This window comes from Oncorhynchus kisutch, linkage group LG25 (genome assembly GCF_002021735.2).
Source record: "Oncorhynchus kisutch isolate 150728-3 linkage group LG25, Okis_V2, whole genome shotgun sequence".
NCBI classification, from domain to species: Eukaryota; Metazoa; Chordata; class Actinopteri; order Salmoniformes; family Salmonidae; genus Oncorhynchus; species Oncorhynchus kisutch.
In genome coordinates this window covers 29,524,084-29,548,745 of record NC_034198.2, presented here as the reverse complement: position 1 = coordinate 29,548,745, position 24,662 = coordinate 29,524,084, and the positions used below count along the sequence as shown (strand labels likewise).

Sequence of the window (24,662 nt, the reverse complement as noted above, 5' to 3'; positions counted from 1 at the left end):
TGGTTTGCTGCCTGAGGCATTTTCAAAGTGGGAGATTTAATCTGAGTGTATTATATATGTCTCCCTTCATTATATGTTGTCAGTTACACTAGACGATGCAGAATACATTAGATGGTATCAGAGATTATATGTCTTGTAGCCTTTGCAACAGACCTAGAGCAGTATTGGCAATAGACTAGAGTGGTAAGAAGATAATGGTACTGTACTGTATACCATTTTCAGTATGGCTGAAACAATGCTAATATAGTGACAGTGTTATAGCCATTCTTTATAAGTGTTCATTTTCTTGTGGTTGTAGTTCGTGCTACATTGGTGTCTGAAGTGGGATTGGAACACACGCCTCCAAGGGAGACTATTACAACTTTCCAGTATTGCAGCTGTTCTAGTCACGTAGTAGCAGTAGTAGTAAAAACACAGTGCAGATGGGGAGTTGGTTACGGGGTATAGATTTTACGGACATCAGCACTGCTGTATCACGCACACACACACACACACACACACTTACCCTCCAGCTGCATGAGAGGAACGACAAGAACACGAGAACCAAAAAAGAGTGAAAAAAGATTGGAGGAGAGGAGAATAACCGTAGGATCAACTCATCAGTTAATTAAACTCAATTTCAGCTTGATAGGCAATTAATCATGCTAGCATGCATCGTGCTCACTGTCTGGAAGGGGTGGGTTGGATCTCAGGGTTAAGCAGCACACACACAGAATGGGATGGGTTGTATTTCGGTGTGCGGTGACAAACACACACACACACACACACATACTCACACACACACACACACACAATGGGCAGGGTTATATCTTGGGGTGTGCCGACAGTGTGGGTTATATATGTGCATTTTCCCAGGGGTGCTACCCAGCAGGGACAGCACTTACCCAGAACACAGCTCTCTATCCTGGGGAGTGGGGTATAGAAGGGCTAGAGCTGGTGGGGGATAGAGGGCTGCGTGTATGTACAGTAAGATGGACTGGGACTTGGCACCCTATTCCCTATTCGGTATTCCAATCTAGTCCCTGGTCAAAAGTAGTACATCATGGAGAGAGAGAGATCCTCTCTCTCCCTCTCTCTCTCTCTCTCTGTTTTGCCCTCTCCCCCTTCTCTACCTTCATCTCTCTTTGCCCCTAAGCTCCCACCTCTCCCTCTCTCTCTCTCTCTCTGTTTTGCCCTCTCCCCCTTCTCTACCTTCATCTCTCTTTGCCCCTAAGCTCCCACCTCTCCCTCTCTCTCTCTCTCTCTGTTTTGCCCTCTCCCCCTTCTCTACCTTCATCTCTCTTTGCCCCTAAGCTCCCACCTCTCCCTCCCTCTCTCTCTCTCTCTCTGTTTTGCCCTCTCCCCCTTCTCTACCTTCATCTCTCTTTGCCCCTAAGCTCCCACCTCTCCCTCCCTCTCTCTCTCTCTGTTTTGCCCTCTCCCCCTTCTCTACCTTCATCTCTCTTTGCCCCTAAGCTCCCACCTCTCCCTCTCTCTCTCTCTCTCTGTTTTGCCCTCTCCCCCTTCTCTACCTTCATCTCTCTTTGCCCCTAAGCTCCCACCTCTCCCTCTCTCTCTCTCTCTCTGTTTTGCCCTCTCCCCCTTCTCTACCTTCATCTCTCTTTGCCCCTAAGCTCCCACCTCTCCCTCTCTCTCTCTCTCTCTGTTTTGCCCTCTCCCCCTTCTCTACCTTCATCTCTCTTTGCCCCTAAGCTCCCACCTCTCCCTCCCTCTCTCTCTCTCTCTCTGTTTTGCCCTCTCCCCCTTCTCTACCTTCATCTCTCTTTGCCCCTAAGCTCCCACCTCTCCCTCCCTCTCTCTCTCTCTCTCTGTTTTGCCCTCTCCCCCTTCTCTACCTTCATCTCTCTTTGCCCCTAAGCTCCCACCTCTCCCTCCCTCTCTCTCTCTCTCTCTGTTTTGCCCTCTCCCCCTTCTCTACCTTCATCTCTCTTTGCCCCTAAGCTCCCACCTCTCCCTCCCTCTCTCTCTCTCTCTCTGTTTTGCCCTCTCCCCCTTCTCTACCTTCATCTCTCTTTGCCCCTAAGCTCCCACCTCTCCCTCTCTCTCTCTCTCTCTGTTTTGCCCTCTCCCCCTTCTCTACCTTCATCTCTCTTTGCCCCTAAGCTCCCACCTCTCCCTCTCTCTCTCTCTCTCTGTTTTGCCCTCTCCCCCTTCTCTACCTTCATCTCTCTTTGCCCCTAAGCTCCCACCTCTCCCTCTCTCTCTCTCTCTCTGTTTGCCCTCTCCCCCTTCTCTACCTTCATCTCTCTTTGCCCCTAAGCTCCCACCTCTCCCTCTCTCTCTCTCTCTCTGTTTTGCCCTCTCCCCCTTCTCTACCTTCATCTCTCTTTGCCCCTAAGCTCCCACCTCTCCCTCTCTCTCTCTCTCTCTGTTTTGCCCTCTCCCCCTTCTCTACCTTCATCTCTCTTTGCCCCTAAGCTCCCACCTCTCCCTCCCTCTCTCTCTCTCTCTCTGTTTTGCCCTCTCCCCCTTCTCTACCTTCATCTCTCTTTGCCCCTAAGCTCCCACCTCTCCCTCTCTCTCTCTCTCTCTGTTTTGCCCTCTCCCCCTTCTCTACCTTCATCTCTCTTTGCCCCTAAGCTCCCACCTCTCCCTCTCAAAGTACACTGGTTCTTTTTGCTTTAGAACATTGTAAAGGCAATTTGTGACTAAATGCAGTGAATTCATTAACGAGACATTGGGGATCATTAAACAGCGATTGAAGGAGGACTATTAAAAGCCTGACTTTAATTGCTTTCGTCTCTTTTACTAAACCTGTTTTGATGTAATTTTTTTGCTGTGGAGTAAGGGCCCCATAAAGTTATGAATTAGTGTCATTTTTAGTTATGCGTTTGACAGTCCTTGAAAGTAGCTAGCTAGGTAGTTGCCCGCTCAGCACAACACAATGCTGTCACTGCAGTCAGATGTTATGCAGGAGTCCTTGAGAAAAGAGGTACACACTGCAAGCATTGCAAAAAATCTGCTTAAAAAAGACAAAATAATTCCATTATCAAAGAATGCAATGTATGGATACGTTTTTCTGTTGCATTCATACCATTCATTAGCCTTCCCTCTCTCTGTATATCTGCTCAGCTGACTGTGGAGTGCAGGGGCCTGGAATGCGTCTATTCCCTATTTAGTGACTCTATTTATTCCCTATTTAGTGACTCTGGCTAAAAGTAGTGCAGTATCTAGGGTGCCACTTTATACACAGCCCTGGTGTCAATATAACCGGCCATGCTACTGTGCTCATCTGATGAGCGTTGTTCCCCGTGTGAGGCCTCCGGGCTATGTTCATGAAGCTCTATGTCTGTGATCTTGGAACACACACACACACTCACACACACTCAAACACACACACACGCTGTGATCCTGGAGAGGCGACAGGGGGTCTATTCCCCTCCTGAAGAAGATTACTCTTGAGGCCGAGTGCCACTCCTCTGCTCCACGCCCTCCAGATCATCCTTCCATCTCTCTCATGCCTCCATCCCATCATCCTCTCCTTCATACATGGAGTAGGGGTCAGGCTTCAGATCGTGTTCTTTAAAACTCAGTTTAAAACTAAATTCTGTGAGTTGAAAAAGGACAAAACAGGGTCCCCGCCACTTGTTCTGGTGTATAGCAGATGGTACATATCAATAATTAAAGTAACCATTAAACAGCTTCCCAGACTGTAGCTTTAAAGTGGGATTTATTATCAACATATTAACTGCAGAGTTGTATTCCTTCTTTTGTTTTGTCTGTTTCAAAACAAGAGCTGTGGGGGAGTGAGGGAATGTATTACTGTAGCTTTAATGCTATCAGTTGTTACCATCTTGTGTTAGCGCTTGGCTTCCTTTGAAATTACATTTATAAACCAGAGAACCGTCCTAGTTTCCGTAATCTGGTGTGACACACTACAAATGTTTTTAATTGGGAAGTAGCTTTTGGCTGTGGGATGTGCTCACTACTTACTCTGTGTTAGAGGGTGGTGGCTGAGAGAGAGAGGGAGGGAGGGATAGACAGAGAGAGCGAAGGAGAGATAGATGGGCTGAGAAAGATAGAGAGAGAGGCTATGCTGACTGGATAATCTCATGCAGTGTACTGCTGTACTGCGCTGTAGGGTTGATCCTCCAACCAACTGCTCCCCACATACAGTACCAGCTCAGATAGAGAGATAGAGAGGGGGGTGGGGTGAGAGAGACAGAGAACTTTTACTTTACTGAGCCATTTACTTTGTTTGTATTCTTATCTTTGACTATTTCTAGTTGTTGCTGCATTGACCCTGCAAGCATGCATTTCATTGGACGGTGTATACCATGTGTAGCCTGTACATATGACAAATAATAAGACATGAACTTGAAAGAGAGACTGCCTGACCTGTGTAGGGGACATGGAACAGCCAGACAAAAGTGAACTTAAAAATAAATAAAAAATATCATTTAATTCCTGTTTGATGTGAAACTCTGATTGAATCAGTATCATTTTGAGTGTCATTGAATCTTGTCGCTCATAAAATAACAGAGGTGGTTTAGTAAAAAATACACACCATGGACAACTTAGTTTATTATACATATTTATTTATTTGATTTAACCTTATTTATCTAGGAAAGTCGGTTAAGAACAAATTCTTATTTTACAATGACGGACCACCCCAGCCAAACCCTCCCCTAACCCGGCCGATGCTAGACCAGTTGTGCACCGCCCTATGAGACTCCTGGTCACGGCCGGTTGTGATACAGCCCAGGATCAAACCAGGGTCTGTAGTGATGCGTCTAGCACTGAGATGCAGTGTCTTAGACCGCTGCGCCACTCGGCGCCACTCGGCGCACATAGACTTTTGGGGAAAACATTGCTCACTCTACTGAATTAACTTGCATTATCTAATCAATATGTAGCCTACTCATATTTGTATTGTTTGGTTGGAACCTGATTTCAGTGGCTAAACAGAAATACATATTGATTGTGGACGTTGTTGTATCACTTGATTAGAACTGATAAGTACATTTATATCGACAAGGAAATCGAGTCAGGCTGCATTATTTTGAGATGTACTTCTTTGTAAAGTCTCAGATTTGATTAGATTACTATTTCCTTTCATTTTGTAAACTTAATCACATGGAAACTAAGGTTGAGTGGCACCGCCTGGATGTGGTCATCAGCATCATCATCACTACACAAACACAATGACTCTTACACCTTGCTATTTTTTATGAAGCAACCAAACACCTGCTTTGGAAGATACAAAATACTCTTCCTTCTCATCTCTAAACTTTCTCTGCTCTTTCTTCTTTGTCTCAACAGGAAAAAGGAAACATTGCAGTTATATTTAATGTCGGAACGGACGACATAAATATCGAGGAGACAGCAAAGTTTGTAAATGATGGAAAGTACCATATAGTGAAGTTTACGCGGAGTGGCGGTAACGCCACACTACAGGTGGATGACCTACCTGTCATAGAGCGCTATCCCACAGGTAAGACACGCCTTATTACCTTCCCAGCATCCTCTCTGCTCACAGTGCTCTCTACCATAGTCTGAATGTACCTGTGCTTGAAATTACCAAGAAGGGCAACTGTTGTCAGGAAAGGTTGATATTGAGGTTAAATATTGGGCTATTTTAAATGGTGTATGAAATTATGTTGTTTTGTTGGTTGGTGTGTCTTATATATATATATATATATACTGTGCTTCTTTCTCATGATAATATCATCTGATTTTCGAGACAGTATCCTTTCAAATGTCAACATGTCAGGAGAACGATGACTGTCTGATTGAGAAGGCTTTAAATGTCAACGCTTGGGGGGGTCTTGAATTCACAACATTTGAACTGCTGAAAAGGCTTTGACAAAGGCTACAGACGATCCAAGTCATGTGAATTATTTAACATGTCTCGTTATAGGTGACAGCGTTTGTCATACAGGTTAATGTAACCAGGAAATTAAAACATTTTGTTACCTATTAACACCTGTAGCTTTCACTGAAGTAAGTCAAGACAGCAAATTCTGGTGAATTCTGGCATATTTAGGCATATCTTAAATGGTGAAACTATGGTATGGGATGGCATTTTATTTCCATGACAATTTCCTACTGTCCACTAGGGGCAACACGAATGGGTTCAATCCCAGTGCTACGCGCTTGTTTTGTATTTTTTGTGTTTGAACCATATTCCAAACCTAAACGTTTACCTTAAACACTTGGAATCAATGCCTAAACTTAACCCTAATTCCTAAAATCTCGGAATGAATCAACTTTACCCTAATGCCAAAATCTCTGAATGAATTCCTAATTTTAACCGTCTAGGTTAGTTTCGGTTAAACTTTTGCGCATTTGATTAACTGATGACATATGCAAAATATACTCTAATTAAAATAGCAACGCATTCCATAATCTACAGAAGGCACCACAGATGGCCCCACACGCCATAATTAAAAGGGCCAGCCATGACATATCTCTGTTGCGGCAGTTATCGCCAAGTTTCTTTGGAGATTGTGTTGCAAAATGGTCTACTCTAAGTAAATGTAAGAGTTAGGTGAATCCATGGGATATTTGTTCTTAAGATCCCATTAATTGACATAACGATTGAAATATTGGAATGGCCATGTCTCTTCCTGTGATATCAGTTCCTCTAAGGATTAACATATATCCTCTGGACAAACATCATGAAGGGAGACTCAATGATCATCCATGTTTGCCTGCAATGGCAAACATTTTCACTGTATTCTTATAATATAAGATGTATAAGATATAACATTATATTACCCACTCTCTGCCATGACAGTTCTCATTCAAAGAGCCTTTGGTGGAGGGGACTAGTTTATAGGGGCAGGGTCTAAGACAAGGGAAGGGGCTTGAGTAATGGGGAAGGAGCTTGGTTGCGTTTCAAACATATAAACGGCACACCCTCCTCCACTTATCCTCGCCTTATGCCCTTGGGGAAATCCCCGCGGCCATCTTTGCCGTCGGTCCAAACAATTAGCCAAGCAAGGAAGGTTGGCAACGTAAGCCCCTCAGCCCTCCGAGTTTGTGAATGTACAATTCTGTTCACTCCGGGGCCTGAAACGCCCCATAATTCAAGTCACAATGATTGTATATCCACTAACAAAACTCAGCCAAAACTTAAAACCAACATCAATATGGAGAACTGAACATACAAGTGTAATAAAACATTTATGTAAATAAGTTATAAATTGTGCTACTAATGCACATGACGGCACAAACACGTATCGTAAAAGTAATAATGTTTTTGATTGGTTAGCTTTTGAAACGTTAGCTAGCGCTTACAACTTTCCCTGGCATCACACTTATGCATTGTAATTTTCAATTTACCTGATATTGTCAGATGGCTAGCATTTGATGTCTGCGGATGCGTTGTCTTCTAGCCAAGACATGAAATGCAATCATAATTGACTGTAGCGCAAACAAAGCACACACAACAGCTACCAGTGGTTCCATGGTGACTGAAAACACAAACATGGGACAAATTTCTGGGAAATGCAAGCGTCAACTCATCATACATCATGATGCGTCATCAGAAGTGTCCACTTAATTTGAGGGCTGAGGGGAGAGAGTGTGTCTTTCACGTGTTTGGAATACAGCCCTTGCCTTGTATGGGGCTCCAACAGGCCTCCCTGAATGGGGTGAACCGCTCATACAAAATATTAGAAATCGCTTGGAAAAAAACTGTGGTATATGAAAAAAAATTACGGGTACAACACTGTGACTGCGGTCCAAACACTTAAAAGACACACCCTATCCCCTCAGCCCTCAAATGAAATGGACACTTCTGATGACGTATAATGACGAGTATACACTTGCAGGGCAAGGGGCGAGGGAGGAAGGAATGATTTTTAAATGGACCATCCTTGGCCGGAAATACGTCACTCGTTCATCTAGCAATGATTGTGTTTTCAGCCACTGGTAGCTTGTGGGTGCTTTATATGTGCAACAGTCAATTATGAGTGCATGTCTACTTATATGAAATATATAATTATTAATATACACCTACTGTATGATAGCTAGCAAATGAATTAACTTCTGAAGAAGGAAAAAGTTTTATTTCTACAATTTCCAAAAGATAACCAAACAAAAACATATTTACTTTTTACAATAACTGTTTGTGTCGTCATGTGCATTAGTAGCACAATTTATAACTTATATGCATTTATTTTTACTTAGACTTGTATGTTGACTTCTCCATTGATGATGTTTTGAAGTTTTCGCTCACTTTTCTTAGCGGATGTGCAGTCGATGCAAATTGAATTATGGGGCGTTTCAGGCCCCGGAGTGAACATAATTGTACACTTGCAAACTCGGCTAAAAATTATGGCTGAGGCGCTGATGTTGCAAACTTCCCTTGCTTGGCTAATCATTTGGACCGCCCTCCAAGACGCCGACGGGGATTCCCCCAAGGGCATAAGGCGAGGGTAAGTGGACAAGGGTGTGTCTATTATGAGTTTGAACTGCAGCGGTCTGCATAGTCCAATCACAGAGCAGATACAAGTCACATGGTATTTTAGCAAACACATGATGTCACTCGATAGCTGCTATATTGTCCAATTACAAAGCAGATACAAGTCACGTGAGGAACCAATGTACACAGGCAGTAAGGAAAGCAAAGGCTAGCTTTCTCAAACAGACATTTGCATCCTGTAGCACAAACTCCAAAAAGTTCTGGGACACTGTAAAGTCCATGGAGAATAAGAGCACCTCCTTCCAGCTGCCCACTGCACTAAGTCTAGGAAGCACTGTCACCACCGATAAATCTACGATAATCAAGAATTTCAATAAGCATTTATCTACGGCTGGCCATGCTTTCCACCTGGCTACCCCTGCCCCGGTCAACAGCTCTGCCCTCCCCACAGCAACTTGCCCAAGCCTCCACCATTTCTCGTTCACCCAAATCCAGATAGCTGATGCTCTGAAAGAGCTGCAAAATCTGGACCCCTACAAATCAGCCGGGCTAGACAATCTGGACCCTCACTTTCTAAAATTATCCGCCACAATTGTTGCAACCCCTATTACTAGCCTGTTCAACCTCTTTCGTATCGTCTGAGATCCCTAAAGATTGGAAAGCTGCCGCGGTAATCCCCCTCTTCAATGTGGGTGACACTCTAGAGCCAAACTGTTACAGACCTATATCTATCCTACTCTGCCTTTCTAAAGTCTTTGAAAGTCAAGTTAACAAACAGATCACCGACCATTTCAAATACCACCGTTCTCCGCTATGTAATCTGGTTTCCGAGCTGGTCATGGATGCACCTCAGCCACGCTCAAGGTCCTAAATGATATCATAACCGCCATTGATAAAAGACAATACTGTACAGCCGTATTCATCGACTTGGCCAAGGATTTCAACTCTGTCAATCACCACATTCTTATCAGCAGACTCAACAGCCTTGGTTTCTCAAATGACTGCCTCGCCTGGTTCACCAACTACTCCTCATATAGAGTTCAGTGTGTCAAATTGGAGGGCCTGTTGTCCGGACCTCTGGCAGTCTTTATGGGGGTGCCACAGGGTTCAATTCTCAGGCCGACTCTTTTCTCTTTATACATCAATGATTTCGCTCTGACCCACCTCTACGCAGGCGACACCATTCTGTATACTTCTGGCCCTTCTTTGGACACTGTGTTAACAAACCTCCAGACGAGCTTCAATGCCATTCAACACTTCTTCCGTGGCCTCCAACAGCTCTTAAATGCAAATAAAACTAAATGCATGCTCTTCAACCGATCGCTGCCCGTACCTGCCCGCCCGTCTAGCATCACTACTCTGGATGGTTCTGACTTAGAATATGTGGACAACTACAAATACCTAGGTGTCTGGTTAGACTGTAAACTCTCCTTCCAGACTCACATTAAGCATCTCCAATCCAAAATTAAATCTAGAATTTGCTTCCTATTTTGCAACAAAGCATCCTTCACTCATGCAGCCAAACTACCCTACCGATCCTTAACTTCGGCGATATCATTTACAAAATAGCCTCCAACACTCTACACAGCAAATTAGATGTAGTCTATCACAGTGCCATCCATTTTGTCACCAAAGCCCCATATACTACACCACCACTGCGACCTGTATGCTCTCGTTGGCTGGCCCTCGCTTCATATTCATCACCAAACCCACTGGCTACAGATCATCTATAAATCTTTGCTAGGTAAAGCCCTGCCTTATCTCAGCTCACTGGTCACCATAGCAGCACCCACCTGTAGCACGCGCTCCAGCAGGTATATTTCACTGGTCACCCCCAAAGCCAACTCCTCTTTGGCCTTCTTTCCTTCCAGTTCTCTGCTGCCAAAGACTGGAACTAATTGCAAACTTCACTGAAGCTGGAGACTTCTATCTCCCTCACTAACTTTAAGCACCAGCTGTCAGAGCAGCTTATCAATCATTGCACTTGTACACAGCCCACCTGTAAATAGCCCACCGAACTACCTCATCCCCGAATGGTTTTACATTTTTTTGCTCCTTTGCACCCGTATCTCTACTTGCACATTCTATCACTCCAGTGTTTAGTTGCTAAATTGTAATTATTTCACCACTATTTCACCACTATAGCCTATTTATTGCCTTACCTTCCTAATCGTACTACATTTGCACACACTGAATCTAGACTTTTCCATTATGTCATTGACCGTAAGTTTGTTTATCCCATGTGTAACTCTGTGTTGTTTGTGTCGCACTGCTTTGCTCTGTCTTGGCCACATCGCAGTTTTAAATGAGAACTTGTTCTGGTTAAATGTTCTGGTTAAATAAAGGTGAAATAAAATCTATTTAAAAAAATCTGTTTTGGAACAAGTGATTCGCTAATAGATCACGTGACTTGTATCTGCTCTGTGATTGGACGATACAGACCGTGAGGCTCATGGTTATTGTAGGTTTTGGTGCTCTTTGAAACAGAAACTGATGGTAAAAACATGATTTCTCAACACAGCAGTTGAAACATTCACAATCGATGGGCACTACATCAATATACAAATTGTTTTACAATCTCTGTATAAAATAGGACATCTACGTTGGCACAGTAATATTGTTAGCGCTAATATATTGATAATATATCACAAATATTTGATATCACTACTGGTTTTGACGATTAAGAATCCACTTCTGGAATTCCTCGTAGCAGCCCTATGTGAGGAGAGGGGCATAGCTCATAGGATCAGGATTGCCTGAGTCTAACTCAACCATCTTGACATGAGTACAAACCAGAGATGATTTCAACCTGTCTCTCCCACCTCTCCTTCTTCTGTGTTGTTCGTTGACCTTTTCAGGCGGCCCAGTGCTTTCACCCACACTAAAGAGGGTTTTTATGGCTGGGGACAGATTCACTCGTCACTCCTCGCCTCAGGTAGATGGGGGGAAATGAATGTCTTGTGACGTGCAGTGAACATGGAGGAACACAGAATACACCGTAGGGTTAATAGACTGACTGGCTCTATGGTTTCTATAAGATCTTAGCTGTGCAATAGAGAGACTCACTGTTCCACAGACACATAGACGGACAGGCACACAGACGGACGGGCACACAGATAGACAGGCACACAGGCAGACAGGTACACAGACAGACAGAAACACAGACGGACAGGCACACAGACGGACAGGCACACAGACGGACAGGCACACAGACGGACAGACAGACTATGGCTGACGTTGTACTTTCTCCCAACAAATTGTGCAATTTTGTTATTTTTTGTTCTCGTTTTGTGTAACTTATTTTTTAACTTATTGTGTACATAATGTTGCTGCTACCATCTCTTATGACTGAAAATAACTTCAGTACATCAGAAAAACGATTTCTCACAGCGGACTGGAATAAACGTATTCCTTTAAAGAGTCCATCGAGAAGGATATCCTGCTTTCACTGGAACAGGCCCAGATCCACGCCTTTTGCATGAAGAAAAGACGGCAGAAAAGGGGACGCAGATCGGGGATCCTTCTGAGAAGCCAGAGGCGAGCGAGTAAACTCCCAATGCCTTCCATTCTTCTTCCTAACGTGCAATCGTTAGAAAATAAAATTGATGACCTAATATTAAGATTATCCTACCAAAGGGACATTAAAAACTGCAACATCTTGTGTTTCACCGAGATGTGGCTGAACAAAGAAATTGACAATATAGAGCTGGCAGAACAGAGACGCTACCTCTGGTAAAACGAGGGGTGGGGGTGTGTGTCTTTTTGTCAATATCAGCTGGTGCACGATGTTTAATATTAAAGAAGTCTCGAGGTATTGCTCTCCTGAGGTAGAGCACCTCATGATAAGCAGTCGACCACACTATCTACCAAGAGAGTTCTCAACTGTATTATTTATAGCTGTCTATTTACCACCACAAAGCGAAGCTGGCACTAAAACCGCTCTCAACCAACTCTATAAGGTCATAAGCAAAGAAGAAAATGCTCACCCAGAAGCGGCGCTCCTAGTGGCCAGGAACTTTAATGCAGGCAAACTTAAATCAGTTCTACCTCATTTTTACCAGCATGTCACATGTGCAACAAGGGAAAAAAATCCTGGACCACCTTTACTCCATACACAGAGACCCATACAAAGCTGTCCCCCGCCCTCCATTTGGCAATTCTGACCATAATTCTATCCTCCTGATTCCTGCTTACATGCAAAAACTAAAGCAGGAAGTACCAGTGACTCACTCAATACGGAAGTGGTCAGATGACGCGGATGCTACACTACAGGACTGTTTTGTTTGCACAGACTGGAATATGTTCCGGGATTCATCCAATAGCATTGAGGAATACACCACCTCAGCCATCGGCTTCATCAATCAGTGCATCGATGACGTCGTCCCCCCAGTGACTGTATGTACATATCCCAACCAGAAGCCATGGATTACAGGCAACATCTGCATCGAGCTAAAGGCTATTGCTGCTACTTTCAAGGAGCGGGAGACTAATCCGGGCGCTTATAAGAAATCCTGCTATGCCCTCAGATGAACCATCAAACAAGCAAAGCGTCAATACAGGATTAAGATTGAATCCTACTACACCGGCTCTGACTCTCATCAGATATGGCAGGGCTTGAAAACTATTACGGACTACAAAGGGAAAGCCAGATGCGAGCTGCCCAGTGACGCGAGCCTGCCAGACGAGCTAAATGCCATTTATGCTCGCTTCGAGGCAAGCAACACTGAAGCATGCACAAGAGCACCAGCTGTTCTGGATGACTGTGTGATAATGCTCTCGGTAGCCATGTGAACCAAACCTTTAAACAGGTCAATATTCACAAAGCCACTGGGCGAGACGGATTACCAGGACGTGTACTCAAAGCATCTGTCAAGTGTCTTCACTGACATTTTCAACCTCTCCCTGACCAAGTCTATAATACCTATATGTTTCAAGCAGACCACCATAGTCCCCCTGCCTAAATGATTACCGCCCCATGGCACTCACGGCGGTAGCCATGAAGTACTTTGAAAGGATGGTCAACAGCATTCTCCCGGACACTCCAGACCCACTCCAATTCACATACCGCCCCAACAGATCAACAGATGACACAATCTCAATCGCACTCCACACTGCCCTTTCTCACCTGGACAAAAGCAACACCTATGTGAGAATGCTGTTCATTGACCACAGCTCAGCGTTCAACACTATAGTGCCCACGAAGCGCATTACTAAGCTAAGGATTCTGGGACTAAACACCTCCCTCTGCAACCTGCACTTCCTGACGGTCCACCCCCAGGTGGTAAGAGTAGGCAACAACACATCTGCCATGCTGATCCTCAAAATGGGGGCCCCTCAGGGGTGTGTGCTCACTTCCCTCCTGTACTCCCTGTGCACTCATGACTGCACGGCCAGGCACAACTCCAACACCATCATTATAGACTGTTTTCTCTGCTAACGCACGGGAAGCAGTACCGGAGTGCCAAGTCTAGGACCAAAAGGCTAGACTGCTGAAAAATTCATAAAAATCGCCACCGGACTATTTACATTGACCCCTACCCCTCTTGTACACTGCTGCTACTCGCTGTTTGTTTGTTACCTAAGCAGAGTCACTTCACCCCCACCTACATGTACAGATTACCTCATCTAACCTGTACCCCTGCACACTGACTTTGTACCGGTGCCCCCTGTATATAGCCTCGTTATTCTTATTCTTATTGTGTTACTTTTTATTATTACTTTTTATTTTCGCCTACTTGGTAAATATTTTCATCTTCTTGAACTGCATTGTTGGTTAAGGTGCTTGGAAGTAAGCATTTCACGTTAAAGTCTACACTTGTTGTATTCGGCGCATGTTGCAAATAAAGTTTGATTTGATTTGAAACACACAGACAGACAGAAACACACACACACACATACATACTGTATTTACACGTGCACACAAAGACGCATACCCACACACACACACACACATTAATACTGTAAGTCTTTAGGATATTTGAACGCTTTTTACTAATTTGGTTACTCTCTGAGTCAGCCCCTTTGTGGCTTTGCCCCAAAAAACTGAAATACTCAAAAATACTCTGAAGATTCATCGTTGCACAGAACTACTTCTAGAAGGAAGTGGATTAATTTAGTTGAAGGCTGGTTAGCTCTCTAATCAATTCAGTCACAGGTTTTCATTTGGTGTATAGAGAACAGTAATTACAATCATTCACTTACCAACAATATTTCTCAACGGCAGACTAAACTCACAGAGGCAAAGACAGAAATAATTGTATTCAAGAACTCCTCCGGAATGTCTGAGTCAAGAGTCTAGAATGAATTGGCTGTCTGAATCTGCAATCGGACTCAAGCCCATATTTTACAAAGAAAATGTATTATGTAACGTATTATCTAAACAAGGACACAATTTTTAAAGGTCCATATCAGTGAAGTCTGAATTAAATACTTGTCAGCTAAACATTCACATTGAGTTATCATTTTTTGTTTTATTTCCTAACCAATCTATTGGAATGACCTTCATTATCAAACATGCAATTAAATAGCAAGTAAAACACTTGCTACTGTGAACTGATTAAACATCATTTGTGTGGCTACAGCTTATTTCCAATTGAAATGGTTTCTTTAGCCATTGTCAATAAGTACACATAAGTGCACGGTGAATGCAGACACAGACACATCTTATTGAGAAGCTTTGGTTGGTATTTTCTGGACCTCATTTATAAACGAGAGACATATTACACAAACATGATTGACATTTCCTCCATCTCCAAAACGAAATGAGCAGTCCTGTTTATTTTCTTTTTTCATTTGAACTTGACATGGACTTCTGTAAAAGGCCATGAAATTAATGTAACTTAATAATAGTTTTTCAAAGTCATCGCAAAAAAAAATATATATATATATATATATATATCTTAAGTGAGCTTAATTTGATTTTGTGCCACTTTAGTCAGCTCTATGATACTACTGATAAAACACCCGAATGAATTTAAATGTAACTACAAATGGGGGAGGGAAGGGGAGTGGGAGAGAGATAAGAAGAACTGTGTCTAGTAATTACATGTCCTTGTATTTCATATCTAGCAGAAAAAATGCTGAACATATGATGGTGATATATTATTATAAACCTACAGCCTTAACAAAGACTGTCCTACTGGTGTCACTCATTGTAATTCTGGCTTTGTTGGACATCTTTGACTTTACAGGGCACATCTTTGATAATTATATAAAATAACATCAAACATGGATATGCAGTCCAATATTATGTTACAACGGTAGTTTTGAATTTCCAAACAAGATCTAATCAACAGACACATATTCAAATTATATATTTTTCAATAGGGGGATGAGAGGGAATGTCTCATTTGATTCTAAATCATTATTTACATTTCTTACCAGATAGAAGTCCTAACTAGTTAACTACCAGTAAAAAAAAGGCTAGTTCAATGCAAACATCCTACAGTAAATGATGCCCTGTGTGAGTATTATCTCTGCTTACATGCCATCCTATAACACCAGTCAATTACTTCTAATCACAATTACTGTACAGCAACCCCCCCCCCCCCCTTTTCCCGAGCCCTCCCCACTTAACTATCCCAATACTGTATTTCTCCCAGCTCCTCTATGTTTTGATGAGCCTCCATCAATGCCTCTGTCAGTCTGGCAATAGGCAATTGGGTACCATTTGGGATGCAGACTGTCACGGACCGAGGCAGAACTACAGGCAGCAGGGTAATGGCCGCCCCCCAGCCACTGGCCACTGGCAGGTTCCAGAGTGACATCATAATAAGAGCAGACGCTGAGGATATGGAATGATGACAAAAAAGAAAGAGAGAGAGAGAGAGAGGCAGAGAGAAAAAAAGATGGGAAGATAGAGAAATAGAGAGAGAGATTCGGGGAGATATATATATATATATATATATATATATATATATACGTATATAGAGAGAGAGAGAGAGAGAGAAAGATTAAAAGGGTGGAGGAATGGAGGGGATCACCATTGTGAAAAGCAGGGGGGAATAATTGCACCACAAGTGCCTTCCCTGGTATAATCTCATTAAAAGGTCACATCATACCCATTTATTGAGGCATTAGAATGTCCTTAGCCCAATTATCAGAGGCTCCGTGTGCATTCCAAATGACACCCTATTTTCTAAATACTGCACTTCTTTTGACCAGAGTCCTATGGGTTTCCCTATTGGCCCTGGTCAAAAGTAGTCCACTATAAAGGGGAATAGGGTGCCATTTGGGAAGTAGATGCAGACTCAAAATAACCCATCCATTTGTCTTAGATGCCCAGTTCTCTTTCCTTTCTCTCGTTCTTTTCCCTTCTTCCCCTTTCGTTCCCTCTTTATGTGGAGTACAAAAGAGTTGGACAGGCAGCCTCAGAAATCAGACCCTCTTCCTTATCCAGAGTCTGGGTCATGGAAGTCATACCATAACAATGGTGCTGTCAAGCCCAGAGGGTACTGCAGCAGGGTAGCAGACACACACACACACACACACACACACACACACACACACACACTCACACACCATATTCTGTCTGCGTGAGGCCCAGAGGGTACAGTAGCAGGGTAGTAAACTACTCTGTTGGAGGGAACAGCTAATGCTAAAAGCCTGTCTACCACACAGCACACAAAGAGAATGGACTAGGGAGCCCTGGCCTTATTCTTCTACTGTTATCAGAGCATGATGCACTTACAAAGCTCCCTTGCTCTCTTTAACTCCGCTCTCTCTTCCCTCTCTCACTCTCTCCATCCTACCCTCCCTCCTCTTTTGATCTTGATCCCTTCTTTCCTCTATCTTTCTCATTACTGCTCACTCTTTGTCTCTTTCTCTCCCCCTCTCCTTCTCTTGATCTCTTTCTCATATCCCCCCTCTCTCTTTCTCTTCTCCCTCTCCGTCCCTTCTCCTCTCAGGGTCAGACCCGGAAGGGGAAGGTTTGATTTGTTTCTGCTCTTTTAGCCATGGCTGCAGGAGCAGTAATGAATCAGAAGTAGTGAACAATCAGTAATGACACGCAACGCCATCCACGGGGCAGGCAGTCGATTGTATTATTCTGTCTGCGCTGGTTTACAAACACACACACACTGTATTCTGTCTCTGTGAGCTCCAGTTCAGTCTAATGTACAACCAATCAGACCATTGGTGAGTTCAAATGAAAAGCTACAAAACCATAAACAGTGCACTGGCGCTTTCTTATGCCCAAGTCCTTTATATATATAAAAAATATAACCTATTTAATAATATCAGACAAATTCTTCCATCTCCATCTTCTCCTCCTGCTTAATTCTTTCCCAGCCCTCTCTCTAAAGGAACAGTGGAAGAAACCATTTTCATATTTTGTTCATTTAATGTGGAGCAGAGAGCGAGGGGGCGTTGTTCTCAGAGCTTGTAATGAGATGAAAGCCAGGTCTTATCTGACCACTTTATTAACACAAAGAAAACAAGAAGCATGGGTGAGCCAGGTCAACTGGGACTGGGGGGACAGGGGGGGGCGTCTCAGTCCCAATCACTGCTGTCTGGAGGTGGGAGATAAGGTAGAGGTTTGTCCCTGTCCCGTCGTTCCCTTGCCCAGATCACCATGTACTCTGTCTAGAACAGAATGAATGGGTATGATGAATGGGTATGGTTGTTGCTGTGTTTAAAACCAGAGCACAGCATCGTTTTGTTAGTATATAAAAACAAATGTCCCTGAAGTGTAATGGATATCGCTATCACACTTAAATCAGAGTTTTAATACAGAAAGAGAGGATGGAGAGAGTAGTACTATGGTCCATAGTATGAAAAAACGGTAGCGTCTGATTACCTGCATTAGCTACATACAGTATACAGCATGTGTACTACTCGGTGTGTGTGTGTGTGCGTGTCTCTTTGTTTGTCTCCTCACCCTCCCAAGACTCTCGCTCTCTCTCTCTCTTTCTCTCTCAGGGGTCTTACATAGTGTTTACATGTCTTGCCGATAGCCTAAAAAGGAGACTGTACAATTTTCTCAACCCTATCATTTGAAGAGAGATTACTCTTTTGTCAGAAGATAACTGGGAGGCATAAACATACAGAAAGAATTGCAGCTTGTCATGAAATAAAGAAAGCAGTAAAAAAGTAATAGGAATCCAGAATGAGAGTTGCTCTCTCCCGCAGCGTGCTCTGCTTCGTCCTACACAACCCTCATCTTCCCTCCCTCACTCCATTCCTCCTTCTCTCTTCTCCCTCCCTCGCTTCCCTGACCTCTCTGTATCCCAGGGGTTGAGAAGAACCAGGGCTCTTCCTCCTACTGACCACTCCTCTCCTCTCAGATAACACAACCTGGACCCTCGTGGGTGACAAACAAAGGGGAAAAGCTGGCCCAACCAACCAACAGCCTGGCACTGTCATATAGCTTTGACAGAAGGGATGAAGGCCCATCAATAGCCAAACCCTCCCTCCCGCCAAACTGACTACGTCCCAATAACAATGCTACTGTAGTAATCCACAGAATGCATGCCCAATTGCATTATTGCATTGTTGAGTTTTGAGTTTGCAAGAAAGGCATTTCACTGTACTTGTGCATGTGCCATTAAAACTTCAAACTTGAAAAATACATTGCTTCATTCTAAAGGCTCTATTTTAACTAAATTAACACAATTGTACATCTAAGCGCAGGTGGTAGCACTATAGGTTCAAGGGTGTGTCAGAAATAGTTTTGCTATTTTCACTATCACAGTTATCGGCGCACTTGCTGGCATTGGTGTGAAAGGGCTGAATTTTGATGGACAAATAAGTTGTTGGTTTGTCGAGGCTTGTCCAATCACTGGCCAATCAGATTGTGCTCCATGTCTAAATATCTGGTTGCTTCAGATTGTGTATTTACGGTATTTTATGTATTGCCTGTATTGCCTGTTAGTCCTTTATAGTTTGTTAAATGGCTTACAGGAATGAAATAACAACATGTAGACCTATCCTATCTTTGGTAAATAGGTTAACTTGAACTAATATGCAGTCCACATTGTGCTAAGTGGTTGCATGGCTTCAGAAGCATTCACACTGATATAGGGTCTAGGCCTACTGTAAATTGCATTATGGCTGAGCATGGACATGCCAAACATTGTCAATAAGAACGATTACGTTCATTATAGATAAGGCCTATAAAGAATGAATAATTTGAATAAAATTCTAAACAAAACGAAAAAACAACTTGTTTTTAAAAGGCTAAGTCACATTTACAACCACCATAATTTCTCTGCGTGGGCATATCATTTTAAAACAGCGCAGACTATGGAGGGTTTTACGCACATCAAAGCAGGACCTGCATGGCTAAAATAATGTGGGCCTGCCTACAATGCATAGATAGATACAAAGGGAAAGTCAGCTCACTGTTTTACTCCTCTCATACTTGATATTTTAATAAAGCTTTGGTGATTAAGATTCATTTCCAAGCGGCCTCAGGAGCCAAACCCTTTATCGACAGTCTTGACTACCTTGCGATTCCATTGGGCAGACAAAAAAAAGCCTTCATTGAGAGGAGGGGAGGCTATGCTTGGTTTTTAATTCAAATGAAACAAAATGGGAAGAAACATGTGTTTTTTCTGTTCCTAAATATGAAGTATACAGGTACCAAAAGCACATTAGGCTACTCTTGTTCCATGTGCAAATGGGCAGTGTGCATCATGACTGGATAGGCTGCATTTCCACTTTCAAAAGTCATGCCATAACCAACTGTGTTGCCTCCAAAACCAGCTTGTTTGGTCTTAAATATCCTCATCAGGGCTGTCTGAAATTAGCACTTTGGATCATGTTTTTAAGGACACACCTCAAGTATTTCCACCCCGCCCATCTTTTGCGCAAGCGAGCTGATATTAGACTGGCGTTAGGCCTGGAAAACATCAGTGCACCAGTTTTTACATTATGAAATTGCAAACTAATGTGTGTTTGACACTACCGCCGCCTTAATGCCAGCCGAGAATAGAACCCTAAATGGTACAGGTAGAGCCTTGGCTTGTGCGAACCAGAACACAAGGAGCAGTTCTCCTGTTTCTGTAGTGTGAGGCAGCTTGATGTACAAATACACCCCCTGGACAGGACGCTAGTGTATCGCAGGGCCTTACCTACAATCTATCTCCTTAATGCTGAGTGCCAAGAAGAGACAATTTGGGTCCCATCTTTACAGTCTTTGTTATGACTCTGCCGGGGATCGAACTCCTAATCTTGGGGCGGACACTCTAACAACAAGACCAATGAGTTGGTCCAAGTGGTACAGAATGCCTGTGTGGATATTGGAACAGAGCCTGTATCTCAGCATCACTGTAGTTTACATCACAGTTGGCCTCTCCTTCTAGCCTGAGGACTCTAAACTCTGCTCTGTCGTTTGGTCTGAGACTGTCATCATTGAAGTCGTTTGTGGTGACGAGGGGCATGAGGGGAGTTGTACAAAACAAAGTCATCAGCGATCTGATAGTCTCTAACCATGAAGAGTATCAAAGCCAACAACAAATTTTCAAACCGTTGATTTACCCACGTGTGCTCTGGCTCTGGCTCAACCTATTGGTTTCTGGACCAATCAAGGTCAGGGAGGTACTCAGATCCAGACTCATTACGGGTAACAATCTAACGTTCGTGGGCGAGACGTAGCGTTTGGCCAGAGCAAGGAGTCTGGGTGGCTAGGCAACACTCATTCACCTCCCTGTCACAAGTTCAGACTGTCAGTAGCTTATTCAGCCAAACACACTGTGAGTAGCCTACTCACCCACCTTACCAGACCTTCCTCCACTCTAAGTACTCTCACCATGTGCTGTGTAGACAGTTAAGATATGGGGGGTGGATATTTTATCCTTGGTCTGTATGGCTTGATCTCCTAACTCAGGATGACAGACATCTTTCTTACCTTTCACACTCAGACATTCCTGCAGCTTCCATGTGGGGAATAGGGAAGATAGAGTGTGGGGAGGGGAGAGCAGATTACACATCCTATACACTTTGACTGTCTACTTGATCTCTTAACTCCAACTGACATGATTAAAATAATCCTTTGCAAGGCCGATCCAACTTGCCATCTCATCCTGTTGAGTCAGACTTAGTTCCTGTGAGATCTGCTTTGTATCTGAGTCACGAACTCGGAGCGTGACCTCCTTCAACCCCTCCAACCCTGCTACTATCCATCCCAGTCAATGCCTGTCCTCTCTCTCTCTTTCTCTCTCTCTCTCATATCCATCCCTATCCGTATCTCTCTCTGTCTCTCTCTATCTCTCTTCCCATCCCCATCCCTTCTCCAATCACTGATGCTGCTGTTCATTCTTGCTACACACTCCACACCAAATTACTGTTTGTCCCCTGAACCCTTACCTGCTCAAACAGAATTAATGTGGCTGATGTGACAAAACATTGTCAATCTGCCGGAAGATTGGAGCAGGTCGCAATTTTCTCTTTCTGGAGAGGTGATTGGTCTTGAAAAAGTTTGTGTCTCAAATACCACCCTAAACCCTACATACTGCACTATTTTGACCTGATCAAATGTAGTGCACTATATTGTGAACAGGGTGCTATTTGGTAAACATCCAAAGGGCAGTGCAGAGTTTGGTCTCATTAAACTACTTCATTACGTAACTTAGTAATCACCCTGACTTACTGTAGCCGTTGTCAAAGCCTTCACTGCTATTTGAATAGTGTTCCAGTGTTTGTGCACCTATTTTAACACCTAAATATGTTGTGTCATCGATTCTTGAAATGTAGATTGCAGATGTTTTTGTTAGGTTATTGTTATCTGGTAATTTGTAAACTTGATTAAATGGGGATGGAATATGTTTTATATATATATATATACTTTGTTTTCTACTCTAAACCATAAACTGTGTGCAAAAGGTTGAATGTTTTTCACAAACGATAAATTCTGAGAATGTATAACTAGCTAAAAAAGTCTGCCAAAAAGAAAGAAAGAAAAGCAGAAAATGTGTTTTTGGAAATCATTTTGGCAAGACTTATGTTATGAAAATGTTTAAATTTGTGATTTGGTTTTGGCTTCTACAGTAACATAACTTTATTAACCTAGTTGAAACTTCAGCGTGCTAATTCTTAATTAATATAGGAATAATTTGTTGGCTAAAATTAAAATTAAATGATTTGAGTAAGTGAAGTTGGGTCGATGAAATGTTGTAGGTAACTGTTTTTTTTTTAAACGTCAAAAACATATTTAAAACTTTGTGGCAGTTGTTATAGCTCAATGATTAAGTATTAACATTTAACCTTTGACTTTACAGACTTTAACCACTGAAATGTCTCTTTAAACTTTAAAGGCAACAATGATAACGAACGCCTGGCGATTGCTAGACAGCGAATCCCATATCGACTTGGTCGAGTAGTTGACGAATGGCTACTCGACAAAGGTAAAAACATTGATTAAAACTTCAAATAAAAATAATTTGATCATAACCCAGTAATACTTTTTGTAACCAATAAACCTTAAAAAAAAATTAATGTTCAGTAAAACTTCAATAAAACTAAATGATTTAAAACAGTTAAATGTAGCTAGCTAGTAACATTGCACACTTTTGCATATAATAATGTATTCTTCTTTTTAGAGATGTCAACTGTTTAATACGTCTGTCAGCTTCAGGTTAAAGGGACTGTAAACATAAATCTAACTATTTCTTGAAGTAATGTCAACACTGTTAAAATGTACATAAATTATTATATCATTGTTGTTATTTGATGTTAAACACCTAAATGATCAACTAAAAAAGGTCCAGTTAAATGATCCATTCAGTTGATATTTGTAGTGTTATATTTGATGCACATACATGTATGTGGTTGTTTATAATGGATCATACTGATTAAACTGCAATACATTTAAATGATAAATAGAGTACAATATTAATTGGCATAAAGAAAGTGAGTCCCTTTAACAGATTTTGTAAATATGTATAGGGAATGAAGATCAAGGAAATGTATCATAAAACGTCAAAGTTTGAGTGCATGCCTTTTTGTATGTTTCTAAAAACCAAGTTGTATCTCCCAACTAGTATGTGCCATGGTTATTTTTCATTTGAATGTTTTCTGGTTCAGTTTGTTCAGTTATTTTTACTGTCAGGAATGACTCTTTTGTTACGTGCCTCATTTTTCATATCACATGTAAGTTTTAAGTTGTGTTCACTTCTTGCTAAAAGGCGGTCTTGAGATGATGATGGTGATGATGATGATGATGAAAGTAAAAGGAAACATTTTAAAACCTTGGCAAAGCTTTAGAAACTTATGATAATTATCGTAATGAAACTCAAAAAGTCTATACATTCCGCAACTTTGAATGGTGTTTTTTGGTTCGCATAATGAAACTAAACAGTAAATGGTAAAAGTGGTAAGTGTTTTCAAAGGAATTAAAGTATGAAGCTATTCAAAGAGGATAATTGGACACTATAGGATGACACATCTGTCAGGTCTATTTTCTCCACAGACAATTTCTCATGGACAATCTGTCCCTTTTATTATTTCTTTACTTATGCAGTAAAAACTCACACTTCCAAGATTGTCTTATTATTTCAAGGAATAAATCAATTGCAGTTTAGTACATTGCTGTGAAGTAATGCGACAAGATTCACACGCCTACCAGGATTAATGTCCTCCCTGCAGTTAAGTTGATTTGATTGTCCTTTTAGCAAAGCTACAGTGCATTAATTTACAACAACTGTAAATGTTTTTCTTTATTCTTTCTCCCTTTGTTCCATAGCCATCCCATCATTCAAACCGCAATAAATTACCATAAGAGGTTTGCCTCTAGCAACGGGTAATTTATTGCGACTCATTAGCCGACTGGGCAAATAATCTGTCATTTTTCTTATGCGCGATTCTTTTTCATCACTCTTTTGTTTTGGATTTCTGTTGTGACTCAAAGTACAAGTAGGGAATTTGCGGCGGCAGAGTCCGTCCGCAATCCATCCAACATACATTCTCGTATATATGTAACGTTGTTTTCCCGCAGGTCGGCAGCTCACTATCTTCAACAGCCAGACCACCATACAGATAGGTGGCTGGGACCGGGACAGGAGTCGCCCGTTTCAGGGCCAGCTCTCAGGTCTCTACTATAACGGGCTGAAGGTGTTCAACATGGCCACAGAAGGAGATCGTAACATCCGCATCCAGGGCAGCGTGAGGCTGGTGGGGGAGTCACCCTCGTCCATCACGCCACAGTCGAGTGCCAACACAGCCAACCGGTCGGAGACGTCCACATCCATTATGGAGATCACCACGACGACAGCGTCCAGTAGGAGGGTGAAGCAGACGACGCCACGAGAACCTCAACAGGTAGGAGAACTCAGAACTTAATAAAATATATACTTCA

The 24,662-nt window shown here is 42.6% G+C and overlaps 1 protein-coding gene across 33 annotated transcripts in view; it reads left to right on the top strand.

Annotated features, from left to right (window-relative positions):
- Window positions 1-24,662, top strand: part of LOC109878858 (neurexin-1a) — a 586,328-nt gene that overhangs the window by 464,949 nt on the left and 96,717 nt on the right. For 22 of the 33 annotated variants that reach the window (XM_031805056.1, XM_031805039.1, XM_031805031.1 and 19 more), the window contains 3 exons: window positions 5,263-5,434; window positions 22,624-22,713; window positions 24,303-24,625. In XM_031805056.1, the coding sequence (XP_031660916.1) occupies window positions 5,263-5,434; window positions 22,624-22,713; window positions 24,303-24,625 (585 nt within the window). The remainder of the gene's footprint in view (window positions 1-5,262; window positions 5,435-22,623; window positions 22,714-24,302; window positions 24,626-24,662) is intronic. The other 11 variants (XM_031805049.1, XM_031805050.1, XM_031805046.1 and 8 more) reach the window with 1 other exon arrangement.